Source organism: Cibotium barometz, chromosome 15, assembly GCF_041138505.1.
Source record: "Cibotium barometz isolate CiBa-2024 chromosome 15, ASM4113850v1, whole genome shotgun sequence".
Taxonomy (NCBI): domain Eukaryota; kingdom Viridiplantae; phylum Streptophyta; class Polypodiopsida; order Cyatheales; family Cibotiaceae; genus Cibotium; species Cibotium barometz.
The window spans coordinates 37,008,095-37,022,257 of NC_141060.1; the positions used below are offsets into that span (position 1 = coordinate 37,008,095).

At 39.8% G+C, this 14,163-nt stretch overlaps 1 protein-coding gene across 2 annotated transcripts in view; it reads right to left on the reverse strand.

Annotated features, from left to right (window-relative positions):
* Window positions 1–10,598: 10,598 nt before the first annotated feature.
* The window catches only part of LOC147631255 (cysteine-rich receptor-like protein kinase 29), a 3,666-nt gene continuing 101 nt past the window's right edge, over window positions 10,599–14,163 (reverse strand). The window contains exons 1-8 of one of the 2 annotated variants that reach the window (XM_086809601.1): window positions 13,234–14,163; window positions 13,054–13,164; window positions 12,819–12,979; window positions 12,275–12,485; window positions 11,890–11,946; window positions 11,709–11,775; window positions 11,390–11,519; window positions 10,599–11,155 (exon numbers count right to left, since the gene is read on the reverse strand). The exon at window positions 13,234–14,163 is cut by the window's right edge and continues 101 nt beyond it. In XM_086809601.1, the coding sequence (XP_086665727.1) occupies window positions 10,802–11,155; window positions 11,390–11,519; window positions 11,709–11,775; window positions 11,890–11,946; window positions 12,275–12,485; window positions 12,819–12,979; window positions 13,054–13,164; window positions 13,234–14,065 (1,923 nt within the window). In that variant the 5' untranslated portion in view covers window positions 14,066–14,163 and the 3' untranslated portion in view covers window positions 10,599–10,801. Of the gene's footprint in view, window positions 11,156–11,389; window positions 11,520–11,708; window positions 11,947–12,274; window positions 12,486–12,818; window positions 12,980–13,053; window positions 13,165–13,233 lie in introns of both variants that reach the window. The other variant, XM_086809600.1, reaches the window with a different exon arrangement.

Here is a 14,163-nt window from a genome sequence, read left to right on the forward strand (position 1 = left end):
AACCATGAAAGGAATCGTGAGTCTCTTCGAGCACAGTCACTCCCAAAGATAAACAGAGAATTCATGAATTACAGGGAGATGAGGGATTTTGGCCAGGTGCCATTGTAAAGCGGGATTCCAATGGTACAAGGGGAAATGAGTTCTCGCAGGACTCAATCAATGTAAATAGCTTTTTAGCAAATTTTCAGGGATTCTCCAGCTATGGGTCATTGGTTTTTGTTAAAAGCAAGGATTTGAAGCGTGGCATGCGAAAAAATATACAAAATGAACAAAAAAGTTTTGAGCAGTGTGGTCTTTTGGGGAAGAATGAGTTTATTTCAGGGGTGCTTGATGAGGTGTCATTTGTAGATACTATGGATGTGCTTTTTGATATGGAAAGAGCATGCTTACAGGGTGGAAATGAAATGATAGAGGTGTCATCTGTGGAGATGTATGATATAATCCAGGAATTCGAGGGGGTGGAATGTAAAAACATGAATTGCGAGATGGATGCTCATGTTGATACAAAGTACAAAACGGTTGCAAAGAAGGTGAAACCAGTTGCCTTGCCCTTGCCACCCCACCAGGAAGCAAGGAGAAGATAGATGAAGCTTCTATGCAACCAAATCTTAGAGATCCGAAGAAAATTGGGCATAAATTTACTCAAGAAACTCTAAAAGAGCTGAAGATTGGTGAGAAGGATTTTCTGTTGCCAGTTGAAAGGGAATGCTTTGAGGAGATGCTTGTAAAACATGGGAAAGCCTTTGCTTTTCAGCCGCATGAGATAGGCTGTGTTGATCCAAGTGTAACAGCACCAATGGTGATCTTTACTATTCCACATGTGCCCTGGAACCTGCGGCCAATTCCAGTACCAAAGGCTCTCTTGCCAAAGTTGATGGAATTTCTAAAAGAAAAGATCAGGATGGGAATCTTGGAGCCATCATGTGCCCCATATTCCAACAGATGGTTTACTGTACCAAAGAAAAATGGGACATTGCGCTTTATTCAAGACATGCAACCTGTAAACAAAGTCACAATCAGGAATGTGGGAGCAGGTCCGATTGTGGATGAGTTTGCAGAAGCATTTGCAGGGAAAGCTATATACTCTATGGGTGATCTGTATTCGCGATATGATCAGTTCCAGCTGGATATACAAAGCAGGGACTTGACCACAATGAGAACTCCTTTGGGATTAGTAAGGATGTGTACCTTACCACAGGGAGCCACCAACTCAGTGACACATATGATGAATGGAATGAATAAAGTCTTACGAGACTTCATACCACAAAAAACTATGCCATTTTTGGATGATGTGCCAATAAAGGGCTGTGATGAGAAAGACAAAGATGGGGATTTGGATTCAAAGGGGTGCCGCAAGTTTGTGGCAAATCATATAAAGGATTGTGGCATGATTCTATCCAGGCTTGAAGAAGTGAATCTTACTTTATCTGGGCTGAAATCAGTGTTTGGAGTTGGTGAAGTGCTAATAGTGGGACATCTTTGTAGTACTAGTGGACGCCGACCTTGTCCAGCCAAGATAGATGCAATACAAAGAATGAAAGAGACATGCATTAATGTTACAAAGCTGAGGAGATTTCTTGGAGCATGTGTCTTTTATGTTATTTGGATCCCACATTATGCACATGTAGCAGATCCTCTTTATCAACTTTTGAGGAAAAATCAAAAATTTTTGTGGAGTGCAGTACATATTAAAGCTATGCAGAAGCTGAAATGTTTGCTCCAATCATCACCCACTCTGAGAAAGGCAGATTATAAGTGTGGCAGGCCTGTGATTGTTACAGTTGATACTAGTCCTACTGGGATAGGATGGGCAGTAGGGCAAGATGATGAGGATGATCATAGGTATGTAATTAGATTTGGAGCAAAGGTATTAAGCTTTCGGCAATGAAAGTATCCACAGATCAAGAGAGAGTTATGGGGAATAGTCACTGCTCTAAAATGTGAAAAAGAATATCTTATTGGGGCATCTGTACTTGTGGAAACTGATTGCTTGCCACTTCTTGGGATGATAGCAAGTTGTACCACTCCAGATATTGCTATGCTTAGGTGGATTGCTTATATCAAGTCACTAAATCCTGAGTTTGAGCATATTGCGGGAAAAGATAATCCAGTTGCAGATATGCTATCAAGAGCCAGGTATGAAGATGAGAAAGAGATGATTAGTGACATTGATGATGTGGGTACAAAGTTCTATACTACAGCATATGCAAAAGGGGACCATATTTGCCTATCAAATGCACTTGAGTCTTTTATTGAGGAAATATATGAAGGAGATTGGTTGCTTATTGGTCAATATTTGAGTACTCTGACAAGGCAAGAAAATTGGTCTGACTCAGAATTTAAGAGGATCCGCAGAAAAGCATATGGTTATTTCCTAAAGAATGGGTATCTCTGGAAGCATCCTAAGCAGAGGAATGCTATGCCACAGAGAGTCATATGTGATAAAGAGACTCAAGGAAAGCTTGTGAAAGAATTCCATGAGAGTCTCTGGGCTGGACATAGAAGTGTGTAGGCCACCTTTACCAAAATAAAGGAAAAATATTGGTGGAAAGGAATGTACAAGGATATTTCCCAATATGTGGAAACATGCATGGTATGCCAAATGTACTCAAATGTGCGGCATCGTGATGGCTTGCAACCAACCTACCCACCTGCCATGCACTATAAATGGGTAGTGGAGCTAGTTACAATGCCTTTGGGAATTTGGCAGATGCGGTATATAGCACTTGCAAGAGAAGATTTGACAAATCAGGTAGAGGGGCGTGCTCTTAGAACAAAGAGTACGGAAACATTATGCAAATTTCTCTTGGAAGATGTGATCTGCCGGTATGGTTGTGTTGGGAAAAAAACAGCTGATAGATGTTGAAGAAGCAAGGGAATTCTTCTCTAGAATTGGTATCAAACTGTCCCTAACATGTGCTTACAATCCTGAGGGCAATGGGAAAAGTGAGCGAGGACATCCTCCAATCATTAAAGCTTTGGCTAAGGCATGCAGAGAAAGAATGCGAGAGTGGCCAAAGCTGCTACCATATGCCTTGTGGGCTGACCGTACAACTCATAGCTCAGTGACAGGATACATGCCTGCAGAATTAATGTATGGTCAGAAGCCAGTGATGCCAGTTGAAGAAGTAGTTCTAACTTGGAATGTATTGCCCTGGGTGGAAGGATTGAGCAGAGATGACCTCCTTGCATTGCGAATAAGACAGTTGGAGAGGAGGCCTGAAGATGTAGAGCTTGCTAAAGCTCGCTTGAAAGATGCAAGGTTGAAAAATAAAGAAAGATTTGATAGTAGACACAGACTCCGGCCAAAACCTATTGAAGAAGGTGATTGGGTTCTAATGTATGATAGTAGCCTTGACAACCAATTCACTGTTCAAAGAAAATTTGCAAAAAGATGGTTTGGCCCTTACATTGTCAAGCATGTGCATGGAAATGCCACATATACTCTGTGTGAGCTTGATGGAACAGAAATAAAGAATCTTGTGGTGGCAGGCAAAAGAATCAAGATATTTAAAAGAAGGCATGATAGGGATCCTTTTGATTCACAAGAGACTCAGGATGAGAGGCTTGACAGTGGTAGTATGGATATGGTTGAAGAGGAAGAGGATGATCTTCCTGGTAATGCAGAAGATGAAGACGACATCCAATTATATGTGGACCTTGATGATGATTTGGCACATACCAGAGGATGTGCAGGTTTAGAGGGGGTGGATGTCGTGCCATGGCACGTCTATGGTGTGAAACCATGCATGTGACGCCATCAAATACAAATCTAGATGCATGGGGTTAAGTGCCATGATGAGTCATTATATGATGCCTGAGTACATATGTTCATATTGTAAATGAGGTTCAATAAGATGAGCTGAGGCTGAGCTAGGTCTCGAAGCCTCTGACAGTGTGGTGTGAATAGTGGAGTTTTTTATGCTTATGGAGAATTTTGGAGATAGCAGACACCTTGTGCCTTGATAGGACTGGATTATGCTTGTGGGTTTGACTGCTTTATTGATTCCATGAGATGGTGAAATGCTCATAAGCCGTGCCTATCATGGTTGAGTTGATATTAACACTGAGACAAAAAACTTTTATGGTACATAATGGTCGTGGTCATGATCATATGCTTCAGATGGCAAGGTCATATGTGTAATAAGGATGCCAAATGAAGCTTTCTTTGATGTGGTGTGGGAAATCTTAGCAAGGTTATGGTGTGAAGAAGGTTGATTTTTTTTAATGGTTATCACTTGAAAATTATATGCGTGGAATGGTAGGCGCAGTGAGAAAATTCAAAATGGGAAAAACGTATTTTTAGCTGCAAAAGGTGGTGTGGGGCGCCGATTTCCTCGCGGGAAAGAGGAGAAAAACCAGAGAATTGCAGGCGGCGCTTATCTGAGAAGGATCTGCAGAAAAAAAACCAGGGACCAGAAGCATGTTCGACCAGAGAGCTTGATTTCATGCTAATGGCGACTGTCAATGGCATGTAGGGGTTTGAATTGAAGAACAAAGTTATTACTTCCCATTGATATGCTTTCTTCAAAATCACAAATTCAGCTATGCGCCAGCTGTGCACCGTCTGCAGAGCGAAGCATGGATTATAATTTTACAAAAAAAAATCGTATGAAATCCGCTTCCCCCGCCTTCAGATAAGTGAAAATTTGATAAAATTTCGTTTTACTATCCTACCTACCACGTTTGAAAATTCGTGGTGTCAATAAACCTTTAAAGGTTTTGTAAATAAAAAGTGGCTTGATATGAAGAGATGTGAGGATATTGCATCAAGAGACATGGAATCAAAGTATCAGAAATACAGCAAGGACTCTGGTAAAAATTGATTTTGTTTCTATCTTAGTGGATCGAGAATGCAGGCCATGGAATTTTTTTAAAATCATGTGAATATGTTATAGTTATGCCATATATCATCTTGTGTTTGTGAGTTGTTGGAATTTTAAGCCAGATTTTCAGGTGATAAAGAACATTATGAGATGTTGGGAATGGTGATAGTGGATGTATGGAATGAAAAGGGTCACATGTGTGTTGGAAATACTTAAAGGTTATGTTATGCTTACATGTGATTGGCTGGAAGGTTTTGGAAAAAGAAGCCAGTGAATTTATGCTTGGAAAGGGACAAGCATTTGGTACACAAATTCAAGGATGTATTGAGATGAATTGACACATGTATATGTCATTAAAAAATGGACTTGTCCTATGCTTCTTGGGGGATTTTGTATGTGAGTTTCCTTGTTAGGTTTGGTACCTACTCTCACAGCTAGAAGTCTCGCACTTTCCCAGCGACACCGCCTACGTCACGACAGCGTAAGCTCTATCCATAATCCATAAGCGTTATCTCGAGAGGGGCTCACTAAAAAATATGTAAGACTATCACATATAAGTTCAAATAAAGGGGTTTTTTAATTCAAAAATTTAAGGTAAATTTATATAAAAGGATTTTTTAAATCGATTTTGTAAAAAAACTCGTAATTCCATTAAGAAAAAGAGGTCATTTTATTCATGAAAAATTTACAGGTAAGGGGTTTTTTAAATGCCCTTTGAACAAACGTGATACATAAAATTTCTTAGTAGTGCACCTCCTGAGAGCTCTATCCATAAGCCATAAGCTTGCAATCTAAATAAAACATAAGAGAATATAAAAATTGAAACCTCGGCACCCAAGGGTGAAAACCAAATAAATAAGAAGAATAAAAACATTGGAGTTTACCTCAAGAGATGGAATGATGCTCAAGATACTCAAGTCACTTTATGTAAATAGAATGTAAACGTTTTTCACCGCTCTAAAGCAAGAATGCTTAAAGCTTAAATAACATAATAATTCTCTAAGCTTAAATAACACAAGAATGCTTAAATCTCTATGACTAAAACTCTTATACTTCTTATGTGATATTAGAACTTTATTAAGTCCTTCTAGAATACTGCTTGGACAAGTAGGGTGGACAGTGCCCCTTTTGGATCGTAGTTTTTGAGGACTTTCCACACACTTCCCACTATATTAACTCACAGGATGGCCACTCCTAACCTAACTTAACCAACATTCTAAATGGCCTACAATAATGCCCCAGACCTATTATCACTTTGCTCAGACTATGAATAATATTTAAGCACTGAGAATGATCTCATGCTACTAAAACATAATGTATAGTTTATCTTTTAGACAAATGTTAAGTATGAAAAATTAACCTAAGTTTATGTTTAAACTTTTTCTAAATTCTTTTCCATTTATCAAATATTAATTTTCTAAAAATAATTTAAGAACTAAAGAAAAATATAAACTATTTTTTAAAAATTCATTAATAATGATTACATGAACAAGAGAGCTTACCTCAACAATGTCAAGCCGAAGGAGGGGACAACAATGTAAGACCTACAAAACATAACATGAAAAAAAGTGATTAGCAACACATTTATGAGAAAATCTAAACCACATGCTTAAAGCTTTATGCACATGCTTAAAGCTTAATGCAAGAAGCATGCATACATTAAGCTCTATCCATAGAGCTTAATGCAAGGACCATGCACGCATTAAGCTCTATGCATAGAGCTTAATGCGTGCATGCTTCTTGCATTAAGCTCTAGAGCTTAATGCCTATATGCTTCATGTATTAAGCTTAATGCATAGAGATTAATTCAAAAAGCATGTATTAAGCTCTATGCATAGAGCTTGATGCAAGAATCATGCATGCATTAAGCTTTATGAATAGAGCTTAATGCATGCATTAGGCTCTATGCATAAGCTAAGCCTTATGCACTATGCTAAACCCTAAACCCGGCATCCAAGGGTGCAATAAACATGAGCTTGCATTAACTATTACATGAATAAGAGAACTTACCTCGACAATGTCGAGGTGAAGGAGGGGACAACAATGCAAGATCTACAAAACATAACATGAAAAAAAGTGACTAGTAACACATTTATGAGACAAAAAAGCAAATGCTTTAAGCTTTATGCACATGATCTAAGCTTACATGTGCATAAAGCTTAAAGCATGTGCTTTTTTGTCTCATAAATGTGTAAGAAGCATGCATGCATTAAGTTGTGTGCATAGAGCTTAATTCAAGAAGCATTAAGAGATTAATGCACATGCTTAAATCTTAATGCAAGAAGCATGCATTAAGATCTATGCATAGTGCTTAATGCATAAGCTTTTTGTTTAGAGCTTAATGCACTAAGATAAATTTAAATCCATCACCCAAGGGTGCGATAAACAAAGAGCTTGCCTTAAATAATATAAGAAAAAGAGAGCTTACCTCTATATTGTCAAGCCAAACGAGAGGGTTAGTGCAAGACTTCATAACATAAAAAGGTAAAATAGTGAATAGTGATTAGTAGCACATTTAATGAACTCTACCTACCAAAAACAAAAGATATACAAAATACCAATACACATTAAGCTTGCTCATAAAAAAAATAAGGAGAAGAAGCTAAGGGAAGGTTAGTACTCTAAACTTTAACCCTAATCTCATTAGGTTTCCTATTAATCATTAGGTTAAGCATAATCTCATTAGGTTTCCTATTAATCATTAGGTTAAGCATAATCTCGAGAGGGGTCACTTATAAACATGTAAGCCTATCACATGGGTTCAAGAGAAGGGGTTTTTTAAATCCCTTTTTTACACATTTTTTACATACAAAAGGGTACAATTTAAAGGGAGTATTTTACTAATTGTGAATAGGAAAAGGGTGTGTTTTATTCATGAAAAAATTACAGATAAGGGGTTTTTTAATTAGACCTTGAACGCACATGATATAGAGGGTTTACATATAGTGACCCCCCCTCTGCCTGAAAGAATAATAGAAAAAAACCTTCATTAGGTCACACCATCACTTGTAGAGTGATGAATAGGAAGAGAAAGAGGAAGAGGAAGAGGAAGAAGAAGGAAGAAAAAATGCACTAGGATTAAGCATAAGAGAAGAAGACCTTCAATACCTCACACCATAGCCATGTAGTGATGAATAAGGAGAAAGAAAAAGAGTAAGAGGAAGAGGAAGGGGAAGAAGAATGTAAAGAGTACAAATGCATGTGATACAGCATGGAGTCGGTGCAGTCCCTCAAATAAAGGAGTGGAGGAAACAGGTTTAAAAATTTAATTTTCCTAACATCGCTAAAAATGACACAGCGGCGTTTAAGCATCACTTACAATAGTACTTATAGCAACGCTAGGGAAATTCCAGAGAGCAAACCATTCCATATATGACACTGCTACATTTAGTACATGTATTCATATTCAGTTTTGTAATTGTACATTTTTTTATCAGGTACAGATGTCTTCTACTATAGTTCGGATAGTGATGGGTCACCATTAACTGGAGATCTGGTTTGGTTACGAAGAAGAATCCCTTGTTCATGTGCAAGACGCAAGAATGTTTATGCATGTGAACATTGAGTGACATTTGAAGATATTAAAAAATGTGGATCATTTGAACCAATGCGAGCCAACATGATGATGCAAGCCAATTCCTCGGTTAGTATATAGCAACTTATGAGATGATATTTATATTCATGGTTTGCCATATATAACGTTGAGTGTCATTTTTAAATATGGTTCATTAGGATGAGGAGGGAATGTACATTCATGCACAAGGACTATACAATATACCTCATTATTCATTTGGGAGAAACTTGAGAAAGGCGTACAAGCATCATAAGGAGCACTTGGAAAGTGGAGCGTTCAATACATTTGGAAGACTCGAGATTTCCTCCAAATGAGATAGAGGAAGAGGATTTCATGGAGAAGATGATCGCTCACTTTTGTCAAAACGAGGGTGAGGAAGAGACACCTAAGTTTGAAACATATGAAAGAGAGGATTTGTTGCACAAGGAGCTGATGGCAACTATATAGTTCACCAAACTACCCAATATGAACTATGCATGTAACTACTTTACAGATTAGATGGGTATCTAGTAATGCTTAGGCAATCTCCCATAGGGCAACTACATATCGGCTATAGATATGTAGCTATCATTCAGTGAGAATATATATTTAGATATAGTACGCAACTATAGATATGTGCAACTATCATTTAGTGAGAAATACTACTTCCCAGTTGGGCACATCATCCGTGTATTTAAGATGCCATCCCAAATCCCAAGGAGCCTAGAGATGCCAAAAGTAGAAGGGCCTTGGGAGGTGAGTGCAGGACAATGCTAACTAGCAGCTTGATCCTCTATATCTACCATTCTCTCGAGGCTATGTCGTGATGCTAGCATAACCTCAACGCTTGCCACAATGTGGAGGATGGTCAGTAGGTAAATCGAATACCTTGATCGAGAAATTTGGGACCATACACATATGCTAACTATTTGGGCTCAATGTGTACACACTTAGATATCTCGATCACACTTAGAGACCTCGATGTTACGTTCCAAGTACCTCAATCGAGGCATTTGGGACCATACACATATGCTAGCTAGCTGGTCTAAATGTGCCGACACACATAGATATACCTCGATCAAGGTATTTTTATCCATGCCAATGTGTTTTGTTGCATGATTTCTATGGAAATACATTGGGAAATGGCTACATTAGGCCAAAAATTTTACGTTAGCAAGAAGTGGGATCTTCTTGGAGACAAAAATTTAATCCAGCTCTCTATGAAGCATTACAAGTTTTAAGAGCCATTGTAATCAACCTTATCTAGGAAACATGCAAGAATCTCATCTTTGGCAAGAGTTAATGCATGCCGCTTGTGAGAACATCTTAGATATTAGCATGGTTGTGACCAAATTATGTGAGTAAGAAGTGGGTTATCAAGGAAAAATATGGTGGCGCTTGCTACCAAGAATTTGTTGGTTAATGCCACAAGGTAGCTTTGAACACAAGATATACCCTATTCTGATGTAAAATTCATTCTAATTTATGTGTATATAATTTTCTCGCTATATGTGTATGTGTGTGTGTGTGTGTGTGTGTGTGTGTGTGTGTGTGCACGCGTGTGTATAATTTCCTCTCATAACAAAAAAAACATGGTGTGGGTGTGCTTATGATTTTATCCTTTTAAAAAGTTTCCTTGGAAAAAATCACTTTAACTAAATTGTAGCCTTGAACACAAAACAATATTCTATGGAAAAAGTCACTTCAACTAAATTGTAGCCTTGAACACAAAACAATATTCTATGGAAAAAGTCACTTCAACTAAATTGTAGCCTTGAACACAATACATGTCCTGTTTTGAAAAAAAAAATGTTATGTGAGGTGCTGGTACAACTGCTAGATTAATTTGATAGGTATAAGCTTGGAGTCTAGACACTACTATTATTATATGTTCACACAAGTTGACCACTAAATATAAAGGTACAAAACCTCACGTGGTATCCAAGTGTATGTGTGTACTCTACAGTCTCTACTCCCCAAAAAGCAGGGTAATCTATTATATCGTGGCTACACACATAATATACAAGTATAATCGATCACCTTCTCTCTCTTCGTCCGTGTTCCATCAATCATGTCTTGGTTTTTCCAATTGCTTTGTGTGCCTTATAAGCCTAGTCCCAACCATAGGTAGATAACTAGCAACCTTAGATTCAAGATAATTAATATAGGTAGATAACTAGCAACCTTAGATTCAAGATAATTAATAAATCAAGATATGCCTCGTAACTATTTAGATCACAATTACATTATACTGTCACACTTTTGGCTCAAATCACACAAGAAACACATTACGAAAAACCAATGTCCCGTGATAAACGTAGTACATCCAGTCTTTCCACGTGAGAAGTGGAGATACTTCATTTATGAACACTTCAGAGGATAGTGAGCTCAGTAAATAAGACTACTATCTGAAGAATATTAATCACCTAGGTTCCACTTCACTAATAGTGGACTGTGCATGATTAGAACTATGGACAATTTGGAGTGCTGGAGAGGAATCATAAGATGTAGAACTCCATGCACGATCAGGAGAATCCACAGGTTGTCTCGTGTTGCTTACTGTAACAAAAGCTGGCTTGGTAGGTATTTCCAATATCTCAGACTTCCCGGAGAGTAGCAAGGTGACCGTAGACATGGTTGGTCTCAGCTCTGCAATCTCTTGAGTACACAACAATGCAACATGAACTACACGTATGAATTGGCCAGCAGAGAAGCTACTACCCAAGTTTGGATCTACCAGCTCCAACTGTCTTTGTTGCCGATACAGCCTCCATGCCTGCACTAACATCCATCCAAATCGGCTTCATTCACCAAAACTCTACATATATGTATGCACAGAGGCAATTCTCCTATTAACCTTTGCTTGAAGCTTTTACAACAATTCCATAGCCAACCAAATGTCAACAGCTAGGAAAGTCCAACTTAAAAAGAAATAAAAATAATGAATGATGCTCCTGCAAATAGGCTTAGAGCACAAGCTTGTTGGTGTGTAGGAGAATACATTACTTACCCATTCAAGAAGCCTTTCATTTGAATTTCTCTTTCCACTTATGACCTCGAGGGTGACTACCCCGAAGCTGAAGACATCAACTTTTTCAGTGAGCTCTCCATGGATTGCATACTCTGGGGCAAGATATCCCCTTCACCACAAAGGGAAATGCTGTTCATTAGAACTTTCTTGACACAGCATTTTATGACCAAAGCAGCATCTAGTCTATTTTGGAGAAATATTCTCTTATACATGAGTTTGTGTTTTGAATTTTCCTTGCACCTCCTAGACATATGTGACCTTGTGGTTTGATTTTGTCTGTGTTCCTCAAAAGACTTACAAGGTTCCAGCAACTCTTGTGTTGATATGTGACTCCTCATCTAACACGAGCCTGGCAAGACCAAAATCTGCAATGATTGGGTTGAGTTGATCATCTAGAAGAATATTGCTCGGTTTGATGTCTCTGTGGATAATTCGGATCTGAGACTCTTCATGTAAGTATGCTAAACCTCGAGCCATACCCATAATTATGCCATATCGAGTAGACCACTCTAGCTTCTTGTGATCTGTTGAATGTTCTGCACACAATAGAAAAAACCAGTAGAAAGAGCTTCTTTATGTCTGTAATCTGTGCAAGATATTAACAATTGTTTAGTTGTACGTAACAAGAAAGAATATAATGCATTAAGATCTTTGAAATTCTTCACAAAGATAACAACTGCAAGACCATGTGCAGCCCCCCATCACAAGGTGCCACCCAGACATCCCAGAAAAGGATGGTTTGCCCCTTAATGTGGTTGTAATTGTGTGCAGATGGGGCACATGTGCTCTTCCTACCACTGTGCAGTACTGATCTTTTAAACCAAGAGCACATTAAGCTAGTTTAGAGCCTTGTACAAGGCTTACCAAACAGTAGTTCGTCCACACTTTTGTTGGGAAGATACTCGTACACTAACATTCTCTCAGGGCCTTCCACACAACTTCCCAGCAGCTTTATGAGATTCCTATGCTGTACACTGGTTATGAGGTTGACTTCATTCATGAACTCACGCCTCCCCTGCTGGCTTAGTAAAGAGAGCTTTTTAACAGCAACATGCTGCCCATTTGATAAAGTTCCCTGAAAACATGCAGTACACGGCAAAACATTAGATAGAGGAGCTGCTGCGGCCAAAGCTTATGCGGCCTGTGAGAAACCACCAAGAAATTGGTTGAGAAGAAAATCGTCAGTCGTGAGAGATTGGGTTAAAAAGCCTGCGGCGCAGATCAGTTGGGCGCCATTAAAAGGGCAGAATGGCTCCATTGAAGAGGGTTTTTTTTTTTGGGGGGATGGGGTTGCATTTAGTCCCGGCTGCACACCCGCACATGCCCCAGCTACTGCCTTAGAAGAGAAGAGAAGAATTTCAATTTTTTTGGTGCTAGACTTATAATAGATCATACTTCGTAGCATAACCTTGTACACAGGACCGAATCCACCCTCTCCAAGCTTGTTGTCGGCATGGAAGTTCCCAGTTGCTACCTCCAATTCGTGCAACGAGAATACTTCCGCCTTCCGTTGGAACAGTGGTTGCGTCCAAGCCTCACTCTCATCACCCTGAGCTGCTGCATGGAGATCTGCTCCAGCGATAATAAGTGGACTATTAGCACACACAGTATGCAAGATATCCATCGTAAAATGGTGCATTCACCTTGTCTTGTTTTTGCCTTGCGTCTCCGCACTGCAAGCGTGAGAGATAGAGCTACAGTGGCAAAGGCAACTGCAACAACAGCGCCTGCGGCGATGATTGCGATCTTTGATCCTGGAAATTGAAAGTCTGTTAGACGACGTTAAGAAGCTGTGAGAGCAAATTTAGAGCGCAAGGTACCACCGTGTGTTTTGTGTGTATTTGGGGCCGATGCAGTCGGTGGAGCTGGTGATGTAGATGTTGGTAAATCCGGCGGGGGCGGAGCGGCGGGAGGTGGAGGGTTGAAGAAGCTGTAAGTCTCGTAACGATAGTAGCAGCTGACAGAGTGCCAATTTTCCCCCAGAGTGGAATCACACAGTAGCCTCCAATTATACGATGTGAGGCACTGAGAGCACTCTGATTCGTTAAGATATCCTAGGCATTGAGCGAGTGCATATACGCCCCCCGCACTCTCGGCTGCATATCCGCCGTGTTGTGGAGCTAGGGTGGTGACATTTTCCATCAGCGCCTCAACGGTTGATAAGAAGACGGAATCGCTAGTTGTGCCATAGCAAGATCCTGCTACATAAGTGAAATCAGGCGTGAAGAAAGACTGGTTATCATAGCGAACGTAGCAGCCATCTAACTGGATCCGAGCTCCGATTGAAAGGGGGCAAGCGTTCTGCAATGTGGTGGTCGCATTGGAAACGCAACGGAAGCAGCCCTGCGTCGATTGGTCGCCACGGCACTGAGTCATGGCGAAGACTTGGTCGTTGCCGGAGCCAACGGAGGTAATGTTGTACCTCGTCCCGGAGGACGAGAGGTTTGTGAGGTCGCGTAGAGCCGACCTCAAGTTGAGCTGGAACGTGCTGCTGAGGCTGTTGTTGGCAGTGGCATTGTGGAGGCAGTTAGTATAAAGAACACCAAGATCATCAGGTGTAAAGGTGTAGGAAGCTGTGATCGCTGCTGGCAAGAACAGGAGGTTGATGAAGCAGATTAAGAAGAAGAAGAAGCAGCAGCAGAGTACTGAAGCCATGGAGCCACACTCTGGCAAGCTAGGTAAGAAGCCTCTAGAAGGGCTCAACAACCTTTAAACTGTAGGCCTGGCCCCTAGTTTAGGCGAAACAGTTTATG